Genomic DNA, 22,029 nt, shown 5'->3' with positions numbered 1-22,029 from the left:
TCTTTTCAATATCCTTTGATGCTAAACCTGAGGCAACGGGTCCCTTCCAATTCCAAAGGAAGCTCTTACTTAAGGCCCCTCATCAAGTAGCCTTTTGCTCACACTATCAGTATGGAGCTCAAGAGACTGTGTAATACTATGGAGCCATGTTGCTTGCTCCCTGGTCCTTTGCCGAGCAAGAATAGTGGTCAGTCTTATATTAGGCTCATTCCCATTAATAACAAGTTCTCGAGGGCTCGTATGTAAGACTGTGTGATAAAATTACCAGTCACAGGCAAGCCACTGCAGTTGCCAACTTCTCGGTTTTCTGGTTGGTTGTGGTCATTAGGACAATGCGGGGATATGTTAATTTATTTCTCCTAAGGCCAGAAAATGTAGAGAAATAAGAATGTGTACTTAGATGGCCCTCCCTGCCATCACCGCACTATCTTATTCCAACTATTTCAAATACCGAGTTATCCATAATTAAGAAATTAGAACAAGGGCTTGCTTGGAAAGGGTTTTGGGGCAGTTGTTTTGTGAGAATAACAACGTTTTTAGTGGGCCTTATATGTCAGGCTGGAATCATCCTCTAAAATATTTTACTTTTGATTCAGTCAAATCTTCCTTTTCCTTTTCCTTTTCCTGCTGTCTCTGCCTTCTCTTACTTTCTGGAATGTCTTAAAGTGCTCTAAAGTGGCTGAACAGCAACATACTACTGTCACCAAAAATAAGTATATTCTGTCTATTTCTAGGCCACATATCCACATCATTTCAAACAGTCGTTTATCATAACTGGGTGTAGTGTTTGAATAGCTCCACCGTTTGCACTTCTTTACATATTGGCCAGCATCGGTTAATAAAGAAGGCATTTTAAATCCCGAACTTTGCTTACTGATTGTATTAAATGGTTTTGTTGGAATCGACATAAACTCAGTATAGGCATCTAGGAAGATTTGTTGACTGGATTTGCAGTTAAGTTTGGGTACAGGCTGATCTGAGGTATCAGTTTGAAACCTCTCGGGTGACACACCATCCCTCCAAGGCAACATCCTGACCAAGGAACCCATCCCCCAGGCGGATGGAAGACTGCTATTGAGTTAGGGAGGACTCCTAACCAAGTGAGTCATTCCTCCTCCGATTTTCCTTTCATTATCCTTTTTGTGTTGCATACTTTAGGCTACATCTGTCTCCCTCCTTGCTGTTCATTCCTATTCTAAACTTGCTGTACCATCTATTTTTTTCATTACTTGTATTCAATCTCACTGTTCCTCTTCTTTTCCCCTCGCTTGCACCTTCTCCCCTTTTCCTCTGTTTGGATGCCAGTGCATGGCTTGGCATTCTCCCTATTTGGATCTTTCTCTATTACCACTTGTCTTTCTGCTCTAGGCTTGCAAACTGGTACTCTAACTCTCATAGTTGATTGACAAACTTTCTGTAGACTCCTTTATACCTCCTCACTCTCCTCCGGTTGTCTTCCTCTCTAGGCCTGCAGGTGGAGTTTATAAACCCCATTTTTGAATTCTCCAAAGGCATGCGGCAAATGCAGCTGGATGATGCTGAGTATGCACTTCTTATCGCAATTAATATCTTCTCAGCGGATAGACCCAATGTCCAGAATCACCAACTGGTGGAGAACCTTCAGCAGCCATATGTGGAGGCCCTACACTCGTATACGCGTATCAAGAGGCCACAGGTATGAGAAACAATGTCAGAAACCTCCTTAGCAAAACCGTATTGAAACACATCACACAAAGAAAGATCATAGACATACGCAACCTAACATATATACTTTCATTAGGATAACCTTACTAACAGAAAAATGCAAACCACACCGATCAGACTCTAGATGCAGAGAAATACCATACATACACCTTTCTGTAAAGAACCAAGAAAGACAGAAAAGCAGCTCTAACCATATGCATACCCTTCTCAAGAGACCCCACAAAAACCTAGAAATGCAAGCACACATCCACTGGTGTCAAGAGACAGTAGATGTTAAGAAATGCATTTAAATCTACCCTGCATCAGGACACCTCAAGTATGGCGAAATAACCACAAGTACTTCTCCATTGAGAACCACTTTGCTATCCATTGAGATCTTACTTTTTCTATCAAAAATTTAACAATATTAAACCTTTGCTTTAAAAAAAACCTCCATGACATGACACCCCTTCCAGAGAACTCTGGTTAAGCGAAAAGTGATGCAAATTACACATCGAAATCCCAGGTACAGTGAAACACAGAACAATATACCTGCAACTCTTGTAATCTTATAATCCTAGTGCAAAGTTCCTCTCTTTGCACAACACTTGTGATTTTCAACTGATTAGACTGAAGATTTGCTCAAAAACGGAGCCTGGAAGTATTGACTGAATTCCCCTCACCCACACAGCCCCCCACCCACCAATGTGTTTGCCATGTGGAAGCATGTATAAATCTATGTGAAATTTAGCAAAGTCGAATGCAAGAGGTTTCAGAATAAGGCCACAAACTTACCAAGTGTGACTACATTTATTCTACCACACATTGCCCTTTCTTGTCTAGTATGTTGATAGATTACCAAGAAAGAAGATATTGGGTCTAGGGGGACTGGATCTCTAACCAAGTGCAGTAGATACGGATGTGGAAGTGTCCGCTGTGCTAACCAGCTTGACATCAGCTAGGAGATGTTTGGAACTATGGCAGAGGCAAACTGATCACTTACTTTGGTGCCAATGGCTGAAGCTTACAGTTTACAGAATATGTAAATGGTAAATTTGGTGGCTGTTTTCTTCTGGACTGTCTCTGTAAAGCTGTTGCATTGCTCAGACTACTCAATTGCGAATGTATAAGGCTTGAAAATGATCTTTAATGGTTTCCACTCAAACTGCAGGATACTATCGATCTGGCATCAGACACATCAGACACATCTTTTCCAGAAGGGAGCTACGGTAAATGAATCTGAAGAATTAAAAAAGCTGGTGCAGTCAAAGTTAAACATCAGGCTCATTAAAGTGTTCAAATTATGGAGAATATATTAGTATTATTAATTTTACTATTGGTTTTTTTGTTTATTCATAACATGCCTTTGCACTGATCCATTAGTGTGTTGCACAGTGAACATCAACTATTCAGAAGAACAAGTAATAATAAAGCATTCAAGCATTAATGGGTCAGCAAGTCATAAAAGTTCTCAGTGAGAATTTGAGGTTGGTTGAACTCCCAGTTAATTATAATCCGTAACAGAAATCGGCAGGAACAACTGTCGGTTGGAAATGTCAACAGTTACAAATAAGGGGTTTAAATTAGTGAAGTGGTTTGTTCCAATGTAAATAGTGTAATTTCAATCGTTTCCTTAATATCAAGAATGTATGTGCAGTTCATAGACGAATAGCGAGGGAACTCCAGAAAGATCTTACTTCGCAGGGAAAGATTTTGGTTTGCACTAGAGAAGATTTTCCTCTACGTGTTTCAAGGCGTAATGAGGATCTGCTCCTCATACCGCTTTGATCTTCTGAGATACTGAGGTGTTCATCCACTTACGGAAGATGGTGTTTAAGTTGAATGGTTTTGTAATTGTCATTCTCTTTTGTATTTGATTCTTGTGGAGGCGGTAATTCAATGTAGTTCTTTACGAATGTGCATTATGATCGCATTTTCATATAGAACACTGGAGAAGAGTAATTCTAGCTTTACTAGTATTAAGGAGAGAAAGAGCTAGAGTGTATCGCACGGTTTTTAGTAGGACTTGGGAGGGATTCGTATTTTGAGGTGAAGTAGTTGAAAGTTTGCCGATTTGGGCAATGCTGTTTGTGTGTGGTGAGCAATAGTGAAGGTTCAAGTGTAGAATCCGGTGATTTCATTGATGTACTACTGGATATTCTAGCATATTCAATACATTTTAAGTTGAGTTTGTTTCTGTGTTTGTAGAAGAAAACCGAAATTCTTTTTTGGATGGGGTTTAGTTGCAGGAAGTTTTGCGAGTCTGGTATGGTGTGGCAGAGGGTGTGGTGTAAAGTTGTGTATCACCTGCATGCATACTGATGGATGGACTCACCTGGCCCCCCAAAACACATGATTCGGGGACTCATGATTCCGAATAAAGTTATAGACCGATCTAGTCTAATGAAGAGGTAGGTGTCGCCATTGACTAGGATATGGTGAACATTGTCCAGGATCTTGAGTGTTTCTGTTCTGGTGCTAAATACTGAACAGTGAGATGATAGGTAATCTGCAAGTAGGCGTTGCTAAGGTGAGTTGGGAGTGGGTCTGGATCTAGAAAGTTCTTTCACCCATCAAGAATTTCCTATTTAGTGAGATTGCAAACTCCTGCCATCTAGTGTGTGGCTCGGAGATTTGAAAATTGTTTTTCTTCAAAGAGGTCTTTTAAGTCACCAGGTACAATGACTGCGCCCTTAGTTGTCAATGTGCACGTGCACTAGTTCCATTGATAGATTCTTTCCGTACATGATCCGTAAACTTTGGCGAACATCTCTCACTCTCATCCTGTTGGCTTTCACGTGGGTCAGACTACACTGATTCTGAGCCCTCTTTGAGATGTCTGTTGTTCCTCACGAGAAGCTCCCAAACAGGCCGGATGCTCTCAGTAAGAACCAAGGAAGATTCAGGCACCCGAACCCCAGCAATTTGGCTCCTGAGGTCCTAGAGTTTAGTTATCTCAATCTGCTGCAAGAATGCATTGTCTTTCTGAAAGAAGAAATCAGTCCCACTATGTGAGCCTGTTACGCTGCCAAGTGGAAAAGGTTTGTCCATTACTGCATCTGCAAGCATCTGGAGACACTCAGACCTGTAGTTCAATTGCTAAATAAGTGCCTAGCCTATATTTCCATGCCATGCATCTTAACTTAGCCCTCATTACAGCCTACATGTAGAACAGGGAAAGCTCCTCTTTATTCAAAATACCTGTTATCAACTGAAGCACTCTGGGACTTCCCATCCAGAGTTCCCCTCACCCTGGAACCTTAATGTTGTTCTTACCAGACTCATCTCCTTTTGAACCACTTCACTCATGCTCTTAACAGTTCCTCTCCTAGAAGTCGCCTTCCTTGTTGCTATTACGTCCTTGAGATTCGTTTGCAAACTGAAGGCCCTCACCTTGGAGGAGTCTTTCTTCCAGGTTCATAAGGAAAGAGTTGCCCTTAGGTTCAACCCTAGGTTTCTCCCAAACGTGGTGTCCCTTTTCATCACAACAAGACCATAGAGCTCCCTATCATTTACCAGACTTGGCACAACTCAACAACTTGTTGCTTTTGCTCAGCCTCACGAAGGACATGCACTTTCAAAGGTGGGCATAGTCAGATGGATTTTCAAATGCATCCAGACCAGTAACATCAAGGATAGAAGAACTTAATCTGCTCAGCATAGGCCTCGTTCCCCAAGTAAAAACAGTAGCCAGCCACTATTGCTTTCCTTGGGAGTATTTGCGTAGCTAACATTTGTATGGCAACCACATGACCTACTCCACACACATTTACCAAGCATTACTGTGTTAATGTCTTAGCATGCCAACAAGGTAAAGTTAGCCAGACTGTTTTAAGAACCTTGTTTCATTCATCTGCACCATCCATAGATTAGCCACCGCTTAGGGGTGTACTGCTTTACAGTCGATGCTGAGCATGAACGGTATTTACCCTGTAAGCATCTGTTAATAGTGTGCAGTGCTTATAGATTGAGACCGCACACCTGCCTCCCTGGCAGCCAGTCGTTGCTGCAGATATACACTCTTTTATTTACATATTTTAGTTCTTTGTTTATGACTTCTTGCATGTTCACCAAAGTGTCCTATCTACTGCTCCAGCTCCACGCTCCACTCACTGTGCAAAAACAATCTTAACAGTGAATCCGGTGCCCGTGTGCATTGCCAACTAAGGTAGGAGACTTCCCTCATGACTTGAAAGACTACTTTGAAAAAAAACGAGTTGCAAACATCCAAACCTAACACTATATGGCAGGCATATGCAGAGCATATGAATCCGCAACGCGACACACTACAAACAGTTGATTACAGGGTCCTTTTGTAGAGCGAAGGGATCGATTTGTCACTTAACGCCTTTCAGCATTGTAGTTATTTATAACCTTTCCTAAACCGTTTTGTTCCTTATGGGCATTCATCTCCCTACTGCCTAAAGCGGTAATACTGACTTTCTCTTGTCATGTAAAGATGACTAGAAATGACAACCATGTTGTCTGTGTGGTCTGTCTACTGAAGTAGTGTGAAATTTCAAAGATGTCTTACAGGAGGTTGAGGGATAAGGAATGTGTCCGCCGCAGGGATAAGAAGGGGAAGATTGGTACAGAATCACCACTGACTGCCTGAACATTGGCTTGGAAGGGAAGGGGTTTCATCTCCACCCTTTTCCCCTTCTGTAACACGGATTCTCTTCCAGGGGATCCTCATCAATAGTCATAAGCATTAGAATATTCCCGCCCATGTGCGGGACCCCGGAAACACTATATTGTATGTGCCCCACATATATATATCCATATATATATCCATATATAAAAATAAGCAATTGCAGCTTAATAAACACCATGCTGTAAAGAATTTCCACCATACATGAAAAACATGCATTAGAAACAGGAGAAACAACAACGAAATTTGTTAAACTGTTTTAATGCTCAGCAAACAGTAGGCATTCTCATAAATCACTGAAAGCATAGGAAGCTCCCAGGCTGCATTGCAAATACCCAGTCTAAAAAGACTGAAAAGCTAACCTGTAGCTGTATAGCAATAAACTGACACCGTGTCTTTAAGGCACTCCTGACCCCCAGCTTCCCATCATGCCTCAGGGGTGACAGTTAGGTCAGTTGTTCTTTCCGGCTCCTTCAGGAAGGATCCTGGCAACACAGCTCCACTCTTTCCTGCTTTTTGTCAGAAAATCTTTTCACTTTTCACAACTTTTATTCCTTACTTCGACGTCTTTCATCTTTTGAAGTAAGAAGCTGTCTTTTTCTGACAGGTTTGGGCATTTTTTAACAGCTTAAAATGCCATCTCTTTTTTGACTCTTGCCCTTCTTGTGGTAAAAAGAAGGCCAAAACAGACTCTCATGAGGTCTGTATTCTTTGTCTACCTGAGGATCATGATCCTAAGACCTGCCCTCACTGCCAGAACATGTCCAGAAAAATCTTAAAGGACAGGGAAAGAATTTGCCTGTATGGCCTGGCAGATATTTAAACTAGAGGAAGGTCTCCGGTAAGGAAGGGCTCCAAGAGGCCTAGAACGCCTTCTAGAAGCAAGTCCTCACGTCCTTCTGCTTCAGCGTCGGGCTCGGTGCTGAGACAAGATCTTCAGGTGGGTCATTTATCTAAGAAAAGACCTTCGACAGCGGGCTCGCCGTCAAGAAAAGGTACGTCGTCGAAGATTCGGGATCCTCCGCCGTCGTCAACCCGGCGACGATCGGCGTCGAGGGACAAGACCCCTCCGCCGTCGTCAACCCGGCGACGATTGGCGTCGAGGAGCAGAGACCCTCCGCCGTCGTCAACCAGGCGACTTTCGGCGTCGAGTAGCAGAAACCCTCCGCCGTCGTCAACTCGGCGACGATCGGCGTCGAGGAGCGCAGACCCCCCGCACGACGTTCGGCGTCGAGGGCAGGCTCGCTTCTGTCATCGCAGTCCCATCAGCGATCGACGTCGAGAGCAAAGATTTCTCCGCCGTCGTCAACTCGGCGATGATCGGCGTCTAGGAGGAGGTCTCCGTCGTCGTCTCGACGGCGTTCGGCGTCGAGGCGAAAAATACCGCTCCGCCGTCATCTCGCAGACCTTCAACGTCGAGATTGGACACAGCTCCGCCGTCGTCTAGACGACGCTCTGCGTCGAGAGAGAGAGTCCCTCCGTCGTCGGCTTCACATCACCATTCGATGTCGAGACAGCATTCTTCACCTGCTTTTCATCGGCACCGGTCGCCGTCGAGACGGCGTTCGACGTCGAGCAGACGGGAGGTCCAACTAGCGAGAAGTCAGGAGCCAAGATCGATGTCTGCAGTGCGTGCAGGTTCGACGTCGAGAGCACGCTCAACGTCGAGACAGGCCTCGGTGAGGTCTGGGGATGGATCGGTGGTCCTGGTGATGGAGTCAGCCTCGCGCCATTCGTCCTCTCACTGTTCCAGGAGGACTTCTTCAAGGTCAGCCACTCCGGAAGCTGCTAGCCATGTCCGCAAGTCTCCTTCAAGACAAAAGGAGGCCCCTTCTGCTGTTCAGTTGTCCCCAAGATGGCAGCTGCCCTTTAGTCACTGGCAGGACTCAGGGGCGACAAGGCGAATGCAGGAGTATGACAGTCCGGTTCATAGATCTCCTCTTCAGAGATTGGTGGACGAAGTGGACAGAGTGAGTTCTCCCAGGCATAGGCACGAGAGGTCCCCTGAGAGACGGCACTATAGATCGCGTTCCCCCAGGCAAGAAGAACGCGCAGTCAGATCACGAGAAAGGAGGCACCGTGCTCATCGGCGAAGTAGAAGAACACCATCTACTTCCTCGACTTCCTCTACCCGGTCCTCCAAGAGGGATTATTCCCCCACACTATCGGACAGCCCGGTTTCCAGGGTCTCTCCCATAGATGACATTAATACATACCATGAGGTTCTGCAGAGGGGTGCTCAGAAGCTCAACATTGAGATGTCTGTCCCGCAAGTCACGGCGACAGTGATTTTCGAGACTCTTCATCAAAAGACTGCATCTCGGCCATTGCTTCCATTGGTTCCTGGGATCCTTGACCCGGTCATGGACACTTTTTTAACTCCAGCAACCATCAAAGCGGTGCCGGCTCGCATCCTAAAGAAATATAAGCCGGCTACCTCGGATCCGGTCTTCGTCAAGACGGACCCTCCTGCAGACTCAGTCATCGTGGCGGCAGCAAAGAAGACGCATGCTGTAACGGCCACTTCTTCTGTTCTACCGGATAAAGAGAGCAGGTCTCAGGAATCGTGGGGTCGCAGAGCCTGCACTTCTGCGGCTGCATCCCTTAAGGTCTCCAGCGTGGCTGCGTTGCTAGGCAGTTATGACAGAGCTCTCTGGGACTCTTTGGAGCGGTTCAAAACCAAGCTTCCAAAGGAAGACCAAAGGGATTTTGACGAGATAGTCACTGAGGGATCTTTGGTGGCAAATCAAATGATTAGCACTCTTACGCGCATGGAATATGCGCCAGGAGATCGTCCTGGTTAAGATTGACTGGACTAAAACCAGATGCGCAGCAGAGGATCTTGAACCTCCCATTCTCTGGCTCTTCTCTCTTCGGCACACACGCAGATGAAGAGATGAATAGAAAGAAGACCGAGTTGGACACCCTCAAGGCGGTTGGGTTGGAGAAAAAGAAGGAATTTAAACGCCGCTACAAATCCAACCAGCGCAAGGGGCCTCAACAGGGGGTTCAAACCCCTCAGTGGTCCCAGAACAAGAACCAGGGGAAGTCCCAGTTTCGGGGAGGAAAGTCCAACAGAGGTAGAGGGGGTCACCAGCAGCAGTCCTCTACCACGCAAGAGCGGGAGGGAAGTCATGAGCAGTGGCTTCCTCTGCCGCCGTTGCCCACTCCAGTGGGAGGAAGTGCTTCACAACATCTGGCAGAGTGGAACAGCATCACAAAAGATCGCTGGGTGCTGAATATACTGCGCAATGGATACGCGCTACGTTTCCGTGCGCTTTCAAAGGACATACCACCGAAAAAGTCTCATCCTCACCAGTTAAAGCTGCTTCGAAAGGAGGTGAGGGCTCTTCTTCAAAAGCAGGCTATAGAAGAGGTTCCGCCCTCTCAAAGAGGAAAAGGAGTTTACTCCAGGTACTTTCTTGTCCCCAAAAAAGATCAGGAGCACAAGTTTCGACCGATCCTGGACCTTCGACTTCTGAACAAGGTCATTGTGAAAGAGAAGTTTCGCATGTTGGCCCTTCACCAAATATGTCCACATCTGCAAGTAGGGGATTGGATGTGTTTGGTGGACCTCCAAGATGCATACTTCCACATTTCCATTGCAAAACGTCATCGCAAGTGCCTACGGTTTGTGGTCGGCCACAAACATTATCAATACAAGGTCCTGCCCTTTGGACTCAAGTCGGCTCCGCGAGTCTTCACCAAATGCATGGCAGTGGTGGCAGGTTTTCTTCACAGAAAAGGTCTCTTCGTCTATCCATACTTGGACGACTGGCTGCTGAAAGGTCCATCCCCGCTGCAGGTGAGGCACGACTTCCAGAATTGTCTACAACAGTTGCACGATCTTGGCCTTCATGTCAACATGGAGAAGTCAGTGCAGCAGCCCACCCAGACCATCCACTACCTCAGCTCCGTTCTGGACACAAGCGTGGGAAGAGCGTATCCTTCGGAGGAGAGACTGTCTTCGATGAGACAGAAGTGCAGACTTCTGCTCCAGGTGCAGAATCCGACAGTCCGGCAGGTGGCATCCCTGCTAGGATCCATGGCGTCCTGCATCTTTCTCATTCCCAACGCCAGGCTGAGGATGCGGCCTTTGCAGCAGACTCTGGAGGACCAGTGGGATCAGTCAACAGGTCGCTGGGAAGATCAGATATGTCTCTCCCAGGCGGCGAGATCCTCCCTCACATGATGGACTCAGCAGCGGAATCTGATGGTGGGAGTCCCTTTTCACCAGCCACTTCCAGTGCAATCGGTGGTGACAGACGCGTCTCTGCAAGGCTGGGGGGCACACATGGGGTGCCTTCAGATACAAGAACGGTGGTCGGCGAAGCAACAGACCTACCACATCAATATGCTGGAGCTACGAGCAGTCCACCTTGCTCTGAAAGCTTTCCTACCGGCAATCGAGTCCGATTCGGTCCTGGTCCAGACCGACAACACGACGACCATGTTCTACCTAAACAAACAGGGTGGAACTCGGTTGCGTCCTCTTTCCCTGGAGTCACAAGCGATCTGGCACTGGCTTCTCGCCCGGAACCTCTCGGTGGTGGCAGTACACCTTCCAGGAGAGCTAAATGTCAAGGCAGACGCACTCAGCAGGCACTTCGAAGATCAGCCAGACTGGGTGCTATACGACGAGGTGGTGGCGGACCTTTTCCATCGTTGGGGTCGTCCGGAAATAGATCTATTCGCAGATGACGAAAACACAAAATGCCACGCCTTTGCGTCCAGATTCCACCGTCCAGGGACAAGGGGAATGCGCTTTTGATGGACTGGTCAGGGACATTTGCCTACGCCTTTCCTCCTCTGCCGGACCTGCTGGCCAAGATGGCTGGGAGGATTCTTCATCCCAACCTTCCCTCACTAAACTTGACAGCATGGCTCCTGAGGTCCTGCAATACGGACATTTGAAACTGCCTCCTGATTGCATGCATATTTTGAAAGAAGCGAAAAGACCCTCCACAAGAGCGTCATATACGTTTAAGTGGAAGAGGTTTTTTGTTTGGTGTAGAGAACATCACCTTGATCCTATGAAGGGGCAGGAGGATGTCATTCTCCCTTACCTTCTGTACTTAGCAAGATCGGGTTTAAAGTATGCTTCTATCAGGGTGCATTTATCTGCCATTACGGCGTACAGGAGATCACCTAGTCAGCCCTCCTTTTTCCAAATGCAGGTGGTCAAGGACTTCTTACAGGGGTTGAAGAAAGTGTATCCCCCTGTTCGAAACCCTTCTCTTCCGTGGGAGTTGAACCTGGTGTTATCTAAATTGATGGGCCCACCTTTTGAGCCAATCCACAGAGCTTCCTTGCAGCATTTGTCTTGGAAGGCCGCTTATCTGGTAGCCATTACATCAGCACGCAGAGTAAGCGAGATCCAAGCGCTGTGTACCAATGAGCCTTACACTGTTTTCCACCATAACAGAGTAGTTTTAAGGGCGCATCCATCTTTTCTCCCTAAGGTGGTGTCTGGTTTTCATATCAATCAGTCCATTTCCCTTCCATCTTTTTTCCCAAATCCAGCGACCCCGGCTGAGCGGTCGCTTCATTCCTTAGACCTCAAGAGGGTGCTTAAGTTCTACTTAGACAGTACCAAGGGCATAAGGAAGACAGATCAGTTATTTGTCAATTATGGCACCATGAGAACAGGCTTCCCAGCCGCTAAGAGACCCATTTCGAGATGGACTGTATCCTGCATTACCTTAGCTTACCAGCTGGCGAAAAGACCCTTACCGTTGCCTCCTAAGGCGCATTCCACTAGGGGGAAAGCGGCCACAGTTGCTTTCTTTCATGACGTCCCAATGTCAGAGATTTGCAAGGCTGCAACCTGGAAATCGGTTCATACCTTTACGAGGCACTACTGCCTAGAATCTGATTCCAGGACTGATGCTCAAGTAGGCCAAGCTTCCTTGAGGAATCTGTTAGTTTTTTTTGCTCTATCCGAGCTTGTTTTTCTAAGCTTACTGATCACATTTTCTGTGTTCTCCTTTGCCCGCAGGGAGATGAGGTGAGGCTCGCTATTCTATTCTAATGCTTATGACTATTGATGAGGATCCCCTAGAAGAGAAGGATTAGTTACTTACCTGTAATCCTAGTTCTCTTCCAGGGGTATCCTCATCAAAATCATAAGCAACCCTCCCGCCTCCCCGGGCAAAGGATTGTTATATTTTGAAGATATTGTTAACTCTTTGTACCATGGCTGAAAAAGCCATACAAAAGTAGTGCCAAAAGTAAATAACAGTAGTAGGCTACCTCTTAGTAGCCTATCTACATCATTATAGTAAAAAGAACCAAAAGTTGCTTCCAACCAATCCGCTACCAGCACCCTCTAGAACCTTCCCAGCAGAGGCAGTTCTCCTCAGATTTTCACCGCACGTCGTGTGGAAGGAAGTCTCCCTGAGTGCCACTCAGTTCTTCTATTTTTCTTCAGAATGTCTGACAGGAAAGCTTTTTTCAAACCCTGCAGGAGCTGTGATAAAAAGAGGGTCCATGTGGATGACCAGCATAAGGACTGCAATTATTGCCTTTATCTCAAGCATGAGGCAAAAAATTGCAAGATCTGCCGTACCTTCCCTACCAATACCCTTAGGGATAGAGAGGCAAGACTGCTCTTGTGGTTCAAATCTTCTTCGGCTGAAGAGGATGACGGAGCTGCTACTTCCAGCGAAAGAGCCAGATCCCATGACAGCTCTTCAAGTGAGGGAAGAAAACACTTGAAATCTTCCCATGATGTTTCTGACCCTTCACAGAGGTCACCAAAACTTTCCTTTGGGTCAACGCTGTTTCCGTCACCCACAGCAAGCAAGGAATCAAAAAAGGCATCTACTTCAAAAACTGTAAGTAAAAGCCATATTAAATCTGTCACGGTGACTACTTCGTCTACTATCTCTGTGACTTCTTCTTCTGCCTCATCTACGGCTACTATTTCAACTACGGCCATTCAATCGCCTATTCTGTCTACAAAAATCTCTATCAAGAAACCAGTTCTTGAGGAGTCATTGACGAGAAAGTCGAAATCACTGTCGATGACCATATCGACGTCGAGCTCATCGAAAGTACCGTCGACGAAGTCTCCGCCGTCGACGAAGAGCTCATCGTCGACGAAACCCACGCCACGAAGACAACTGTTCCGTCGGCGACGACAACATTGAAGATCCCATCGACGACGATCCCGTCGACGAAGAGCCCGTCGACCTACGGATTTACCTGCTCAATCTACAGTTTCTGCTGGGTTAGCTCTACCTGCGCAGTCCACACCTAGGTCATCAGGTCTTTACCAACTTAAGACTTTTCAAAGACAACAAGATTACAGCAAGATCTCACCACTTATGCCTTGATTGATTGATTGATTGATTGATTGATTGATTGAGGTACTTATAGAGCGCAGCTATCACCCTACGGGCATCTTGGCGCTTGCATTGGGAACCCATCCTGGTTTTTCCCTGTAAGATAACCCGTACTGGGCATCCCCAAGGTGAAAGCCAGGCATCCCGCCGCAGGGGGCCGTTGTGGAGATTAAGCAGGCTTGTTGCCCAGAGCTGCATAGTGTGAACTCATGCTTAGAGTGGGCACCGAAGCGAGAATTATCGTGTCCGTGGACAATTGGGTTCTGGACCCTGCCGCGTCGGGAATCGAACCCCGGTCCCGGGTATGATCTCTGCTTCAGGGTATGCCTCCTCTAACCAGTGAGCCACACTTCTCCTAGACACTTACACTGAAGATGATGACTATGAGGATGAAGATGATGAAGGACCGTTTGGTACAGCTCACCATCCTTCTGAATTAAACATCAAGTGTCAGGATGACTGTGAGAAGTTGGCCTGATATGTAGTGATCACTGTGTATCATTCCAAACGACCCTTATGGATGATTGGTTGTAAGTCAACCTTTTAGACCAGCTATCCTAGTAGCGTGGATACGAGCAGTCTTTAGGCTAAACTCTAGAGGGCGTGTTAAGCCAGCTGTTTACCATCACATATACCCCTTGAACACCAAGTGAAAGGACACCACACAAGTTGTTATGAAAATAAAAGGATATTTATTTATAACAAGACTACCCTGGCTCTTTATGAGTCATGGAGCTAAGCACACTACAAAACTCTTAGGAAAATACTTCAGTTGCACAATTTACACAAATGCCCGAGGGGCACGAGAAACCATCTACACTAACAGTGAAATGCGAATGGTTAGAGTCTGGAGGTACTGATTCCGGAGTGATCCGATCAGTGGAACTAAACGAAAAAGGAACTGGACACTTGTAGAGCGAACCTGCGATGGAGCACCGAGATGCTCGAGTTACCTAGCCCGGAGGCTGCGGCTGCGTGAAGTTCGGCAAGATGTCGGGAGTCCTCGTGTAGTCTCAGGAGCCTGAAAGAAGAAGTTGCTGGCAGGCGACCAGTGACGATGTTCGGAGCGATCCAAGCCTGGATCGGTGATGAAGGAAACCTGAAAGCAGAGGGGACTCAGTTCTCAACCGCTAGCCAGCGATCGTGGGGGTACCAGGAGGGTACCGGCTGAAGTCACCTCGGCCAGGTGAGTGGGTGACGTCAGACTCGGCTGTTCCTCGGACCAGGAGGCGCGGCGGCGACCAGGATGGAGGGCGAGCTGTCCCACGAAGGTGTCTGCTGTCGATGATGCTGGGCCCAGGCAGGGGCAGCGGATCTTGGCAGTGGCAACCCAAGCGGGGGAGTCAAGATGGCGTCGGGAGTGGACCAGGAGGGTCCGTGGTACTCCTCTGTTGAAGGGGAGCAAGAGCCAGTCTGGAGCAACCAGACTAGTGATGAAACAATCGTGGTGCGTCGTGAAGAGGGCCACAAGCCGGTCGGCAAGTGGTCGAACAACGCGGTGAACAACAAGGAGCGGAAGGGCCCCCACGCAGATCTCGGGGATGCTGGGGAGGCAGACTTCGATGCTGGAGCTGCTCAGGGTTAGGGCTTCTCAAACCCTAGGTGCACTCACTCGAGGGTCCCTCGGTGGGCGTGCTAGATAAGCGTCGTGCAGGTTCTGAAGATAGCCGGTCCCGCAGGTCTCGTCACACCTACGACTCTCAGCTGGGCTGATGAGGTAGGTAAAAGGTCAGAGATGGCAGGGTACTCGGGTCTCGTCGAGCTGGGCAGTCTTGATCCGTAGGAGAGACTTACAGCAAACCGCAAGCGCTTAGATGGTGCCTGCTGGTGCAGGGTGGCTACTCCTTAGCCACAAGGGAGAGTCTTCAGAAATAGTCAAGAGTTCCTTTCGTGGAAAGTAGTTCGTGATTCGGAGTTATCCGATTATCTGATTATCCGATTATCCAATTTGGGAAGGGGACTCGCTCCTACCTTTATTCTAAGAAAAGGGGCTGGCCCGTGACTAGGTTCTACCTATGGGTGGAGCCAGGAGGGGGGTGGTTACACCCCTATCCTTTGTCCGGCTTCGCGCCAGCTCAGGGGCTGGTGTGCCCCCGAAACTGGTTTGAGCCGGGCTATGCACAGTGAGCACCGGGGTGCCACTGGCAATCACCTTCCTTTCAGCCCTGCCTACCTGGGATACACAAACCCTGTCTGGGATGGTGCTAACACCGCCCTCGACAGGAAACCCTTTGTCCAAGCTCCCTTTGCTGGAAGGTCCCCCAGCAGCAGGAGGTCAGACTTGTGTCTGGTGGCAGCATCCATTTTGTGATGCTGAGGCTTGAGTCAACTTTAACCGGGGTTCAAGGTTACTTCCATGTCGTGTCCCTCTAAAAGGGGGGAATGCTAACCCCGTCACCAGGACTGGCGAGGGGTTCGTATTCCCATTCGTATGACACCTTACTCGACATGTATAGGTGATGCGATGCCAAAGTTAGCAAATAACCGCAAGGATTATAATGCATTAAAAGTAGTTGGCCCGCGTCACCATGGAACGGCTATTAGGACTTGGTTCCGCAAGCCGTCGACGGGCTCAGCTCGCGCCAGAGCACCGTCCCACATGATTCCCTGCACTCTGCCTTCAGGATTGATAAGGCCTGCTATAGGAGTGACTGATAGGAATCCATGTGTCCATTTTTAGGGTTTAGGTGTAGGAATACTACACCTACAGCAACGGGTGATTACACCACGTGGCCCCAGCTGTCGTGCAGCCAGTTGTGTCAGATTTGGGCGGCCATTCCAGGGGTGGCATAATACATGCTTCAGCCCCTGGTAGGCCCTGGGTACACCGATGCCCTGGATACCTGTGGTATGCTGAGACAGGGACTGACAAGGCGGCCCAGTTCCAATTAGTGGATGCACCTAATGTACATGTGTGATAATTTCGAGAGAGAACAGCTAGGCTGTGGGTCTGATTGGCAGGCCCACAGCCGGGGAAAGTCGTAAACCAATGAAGCAAAAGCAAAAAAATCTGGGTGATCATAGGATTGCAGACCCTACTCTCCTACAATGACGAAGAAGATGACGACTACCAAGATCAATATTATCAAGAAGATATTATTGTTCCACATCATAGATTTCATCACAGGGAAGTACGCCAGAGGGAAATGAGTCACCTCCCTCCAACGCTTATTCAGGATTTACAGGCCATGCTGGCAGGTTACCGACAGAGGTTTCCCCCACAACAGGCAGTTCCAGAGAACCCACCCATACCAGCGGTGGTTCCTGTTCCATTGATTCAACCTAAAGTTCCTGTTGCACCGGCCCCTCCTTCAGGTCAAGCGGAGGGGGTGCATGATGACACTACCTCCTCTGAAGAAGAGGTTGAAGAGGGTGAATTATCTGACAGTACTAATATTCCGGATCCGTGGGATGACTACGTAATTCCAGTGCCTTCTCCCCCTCTGCCTTCTGATTCCCCCCTGAGGACATCGGGGGCTTACATAATTTAATAAACGGGCTGCAGCCAGATTTCAACTGCCAGTAACAGTCAAACAGACAGAATGTTTCCTTCATGATTTCAAAGAAGAGTCCAGGAAAATCACGAGAGCTGTGCCTATAATAGACTATATTTGGAATGAAGGGGTTAAAATCATGAAGACCGCTGCATCTATTCCGGCAGTGCTTCAGCGCATAGAGAAAAAATATCGTGCCCCTGTCAACAGCCCATCCTGCCTCATTGGTCACCCACGGGCAGATTCAGTTATTTCACAGGCCACCCAACAGCGATCTAAGAATCCTGCAACACCTATCACCACACCACCTGATAAGGAAGGACGTCATCTGGACCTTATAGGCAAAACATTCTCTACCATGGCAGTGGCCTCTATCAGAGGTGCCAAATCTCTAGCCATTATCGGCCGTTATGACCGTCAAATGTGGTCAGACATGGCAGGTTTCATTGACCTCATTCCAGAAGACCATAGGCAAGAAAGATTCTGCTGGAAGGGGAATGTGCCGCATCGGAAACTGTAGATTGTGCTTTGGACATCGTAAACACCAACTTCCGTCAGCTTGCAGGAGCAACAGTGCTTTGACGCCACGGATGGCTTAAAGCCACCACTTTCAGACCTGAGGTACAAACAAAGATCCTGGACATGGCCTATGACGGAGAGTCTTTGTCCGGTAGGCACATTGATGAGGTCCTCTTAGCTATAAAGACTGACACGGATACCGCACGATCATTGGGCACCCTTCAGTAAGGCGCGGAAATTTCAGAGGAGCAAGAGGGCGTGGTTTTTCATCAAGAGGAGGATACCAAAACCAGCAGAACAGGCAGTATCAATCCCAGTATAGACAGCCCTACAGCCAGTCCTCATACCGCTAATCGTCCAAGGCTAGTTTCTCTCGTCAAGGTGGTCGGAAGAGATCACAAAATCAAGGCAGAGACACTAGCAGGAAGCAGTGATCTCCACAGGGCGCCAGCCATATTACCCTCCTTACCCATGGGCGCGAAGATTTCAGCTTTTATTCATAAGTGGCAGGAAATCGATGGGTTCTAGACCTAGTAACCAACGGTCACACCCTTGAATTCATCAAACAGCCACCTACTACTCCGCCCAGGGGTCCCCCTCGTCTTCACTTATTATTCAAGGAAGCCTTAACGATGCTCCTCAAGAATGCCATATAGAGATTCCATCATCTCAGAAAGGAACAGGTTTCTATTCTCGTTTCTTCCTGATCAAAAAGAAGTCAGGGGAATGGCGACCAATTTTAGACCTCCGTAAGCTAAAAAAATTCCTCAAGAAACAAAGTTTCCGGGGGGAGGAGCCTAGCGCTTGACCAAGATGGCCGCGTGAGCTTTGAGCTCCCGAGACCCTCGTGCCCTCCGTCGACTATCCTGTTTGCATGCATGGCATCGTGCAGATGACTTGTCAGGGAAGCGATTGATGCCACCCGCGGTCGGATCGCCCACCGGGAACCGGAGTTATGCATGGCGGAAGATTGAGGCCTATCTCCGAGGGATGCCAGGGGCTAGAGTTGGCAGGATGCCCGACCTCTAATTGAACAACAGCGGCCAGGCGAGGTGTGAACTACCGGACGGAGGTCCTCATCCTTTCACTTTCACTTTCTCGCCCTTTGTTGGCCATGCCCAGGGAGTGCTCCCGGCTGCTTTATTATCATTTAGACGCTCTGCCCGCTACTTTGGCGGCCCATCGCAGGACTGCGCACTCCTGCCTCCTTTCGCTGGAGGAGGGTCGTCTTGTTTGAACCGACCTGCTTGAGCCAACCATGTCGGGCAAAGCAGAGGTGGATCGGCTGAAGCCTAAGGCCACCAGGCGGGGAGCCTATACTCAGGCCAATAATATGGACCGCTACGCCCAGCAGAAGGGGTCACCGGGTGGACCGAGCCAGTCGCCGGATGCACAGAAGACTGCCTCACCCTTGGCCCCGGAGCTCTCGCTCCAGGATGTCATGGGCGCGCTCGAAGGGCTGCAGACTTCGATTGGGAGACAGTTTGATGCCCTGGCGCACAAAGTGGATGCCATCTTGGTGGACGTTAATCTGATCCGCGCGGATTTGGGCAAAACGAACAAACGAGTTAAAACCCTGGACCTCAAGACCACGGGCCTCGCTGATGATGTCTCGGAACTACAGACCGAGGTCCGTAAGTTGCGGACCGAGAGTGATCTCGCCGCCCGTCGGCTGGAGGACTTTGAGAGCCGGGCCAGGCGCAACAACGTGCGCGTTATCGGGGTCCCGGAGTCCTCGGACGAGACTTCTGTAGACCTGCTAGTGGAGGACTTGGTGCTTAATCATCTGCAGCCTAAGGGTCTTGGAAAGTTTTTCGCAGTTGAGAGGGCCCATAGAGTGCCGGGTGGTAGGCCCAAGGTGGGAGCCCCACCGAGGCCGATTGTCGCCCGGCTCTTTCATTTTCGAGATCGGGACGCTATCCTGCAAGCATCGAGGGTGACGGGCCCGGTCCCCTTCCAGAACGCTTCGGTGAATTTCTATCCTGACTTCACCCAGCAGGTGCAGAGGCAGAGGCAGGGCTTCCTGGGGGTGAAGAGGCGGCTTCGGGAGAGGGAACTGAAATATGCCATGCTCTTCCCTGCCAGACTACGTGTGGTGTACGAAGACCGAACATTCTTTTTTGAGTCGCCTGTCATGGCCGATGAATGGCTGGACGCTCTGCCCCGACGACGGACGGGAGAGGACACTGCCGCAGACGGGGACAGTGGCCGGGATGAACAAGGTTGATGTCTTCGGAACCGGACTGACTCGATCTGACTCTAGTTAATGACTTGAACAGAATTCAGTAAATACGGAGGGTTGTGGGAGGACGAGGGGAGCTCTTTCCTCCCTTAGGGTACTTTTTGTAGATTTTGGGTTTGGTAGGGCGACAGGCACACTGCAAGTTGGGGGGGCTTTGTAAGCTGCAGCAGGGGTGCAGGGTGGGGGGGGATAGTTGGGATTTTGGGTTTGTTGTTGGGGGGGGGGTTGTTTCTGCAAGGCGTATTGATTATTTTCAGGACTGTTCCATGGTGGCTCTTCGGGTGTGGGGTGGGCCTCCTTACGTTTGGGGATGGGGGGTAGGGGTTTAAGTGTTCTTAGCTGGAATGTTAATGGTTTGGGGGATCGCATTAAGCGCGGGATTGTTTTGCAATTCCTGAAACGGTCATTGCCGGATGTCGCCCTACTGCAGGAGACGCACCTTATAGGTAACACGTGCTATGCTCTTAATAGGAAGGGTTATAAACTCATAGCACATTCGGGATTTTCCTCTGGGTCCAGGGGTGTGGGCATCCTAGTCAGAGCCTCGCTACCATTTGAGGTGGACTCCACCATTGTTGACGATAGGGGGAGGTTTGTGGCGGTGGCGGGGCGGTGGGAAGGAAGAACTTTGGTTTTGGTTTCGGTTTATGTCCCGCCGGCCCTGCAGGCCTCCACGTTTACAGATCTGGGTAGGGCCTTGCTGGATCTCCCGGGGGGTATGCTTGTGGTGGGGGGTGACTTCAATGCTGTCGGCTCTGGGCTGCTGGATAGATACCCGCCCAGAGACACAGGGGGGGCACAGAAGTGGCTTCCAGACTTTCTTGACACTCTTGGCCTGATAGACTGCTGGAGGCTCCGGCACCCCACACAGCGCCAATACACCTTCCTCTCCGGAGCGCATGGTAGCCTCTATAGGATTGATTACCTTATCACTTTGGCTGCGCATGCCTCAATGGTGTCTGAGGCCAGGCACATGGCGCGTGGTATATCGGACCATTCGCCAGTGTGGGTCAGGCTGGATGTTGGCCGTGAGGGAGGGGGAAGAGTGGCTCCTATTAACCCTTGGTACTTTCGAGACCCCAAGATGCGCAGCGCACTGGTGAAGACAGTTGAAAATTTTTTCAAGGATAATCAGGGATCCGTGGACTCGGCAGTGTCGCTGTGGGAAGCATTTAAGACCGTGCTGCGAGGGGAGGCCCTCTCCCTTGTAGTGGCGGCCAAGCGTCGGAGAGATGGCGAGGTTATGCAGGTTGAGGAGGAGATCGTGGCTTTGGAGGGAGCGCTAGAAGAAGAGGTTACAGAGGCCTCACTGCATGAGCTGAGCTTGAAGCAAGCCGAGTATAAGGACCTGGTGACGAATGCTGCTAAGACCCTCAGTAGGGAACAGCAGGGCCGTTTGTATGATGTTGGTGACAAGGCCGGGAAACTCCTAGCTTGGCTGGACAAAAAAGAACGGGTTAATAGAGTAGTGCCGGAGTTGACGGGAGAGGGGGGAGAGGTGATTGTGGAACCTGAGAGGATTGTACAGTGCTTCACGGACTATTTTCGTATGGTTTATGCCTCAGTGTCGGATAGGCCGCCCGAGGACTCGCGTGACCTCTTGCGTGATATCGCTTTGCCCTGTCTTTCCGATGTAGATAGGGACGATTTGGATGGAGACATAACGGTCGATGAGGTGGCGGGAGCTATCCGCGCGCTGAACTCGGGCAAGGCCTCGGGCCCGAATGGCTTGCCGATTGACCTGTATTAGCTGTTTCCGGATGGGGTCGCCCCTCACCTGCGCGCCATGTTCGTGGAAGCGCGGGGGAGTGGGACCCTCCCGTTGGATCAGCGACTGGCGACAATTGTTGTTATACACAAAGAGGGTAAACCCCGAGATAAGTGTGCCTCATATAGGCCTATCTCACTTCTTAACGCCGAGCCGAAGATTCTGGCTAAAGTCCTTGCGGCCCGATTGATATGGGTACTTGGAGACCTGATCCACCCTGATCAATCCGGTTTTATTCCGCATCGTAACACCGCGTTAAACCTTCGGCGCCTTCATGGCGTAATCGCCAGGGCGGGCACGCTGTGTGAACCAGCCGTTGTGGCGTC

The 22,029-nt window shown here is 49.1% G+C and overlaps 1 protein-coding gene across 8 annotated transcripts in view; it reads left to right on the top strand.

Moving 5' to 3' along the window:
• The window catches only part of LOC146809395 (oxysterols receptor LXR-beta-like), a 198,166-nt gene that overhangs the window by 137,907 nt on the left and 38,230 nt on the right, over positions 1-22,029 (top strand). For 5 of the 8 annotated variants that reach the window (XM_085616220.1, XM_085616218.1, XM_085616219.1 and 2 more), the window contains one exon: positions 1,467-1,675. In XM_085616220.1, coding sequence (XP_085472346.1) covers positions 1,467-1,675 — 209 coding nt within the window. Of the gene's footprint in view, positions 1-1,466; positions 1,676-2,854; positions 2,993-22,029 lie in introns of those variants that run through there. The other 3 variants (XM_085616224.1, XM_085616222.1, XM_085616221.1) reach the window with 3 other exon arrangements.

Source organism: Triturus cristatus, chromosome 7, assembly GCF_964204655.1.
Source record: "Triturus cristatus chromosome 7, aTriCri1.1, whole genome shotgun sequence".
NCBI classification, from domain to species: domain Eukaryota; kingdom Metazoa; phylum Chordata; class Amphibia; order Caudata; family Salamandridae; genus Triturus; species Triturus cristatus.
This window is presented reverse-complemented; position numbering and strand designations above follow the sequence as displayed.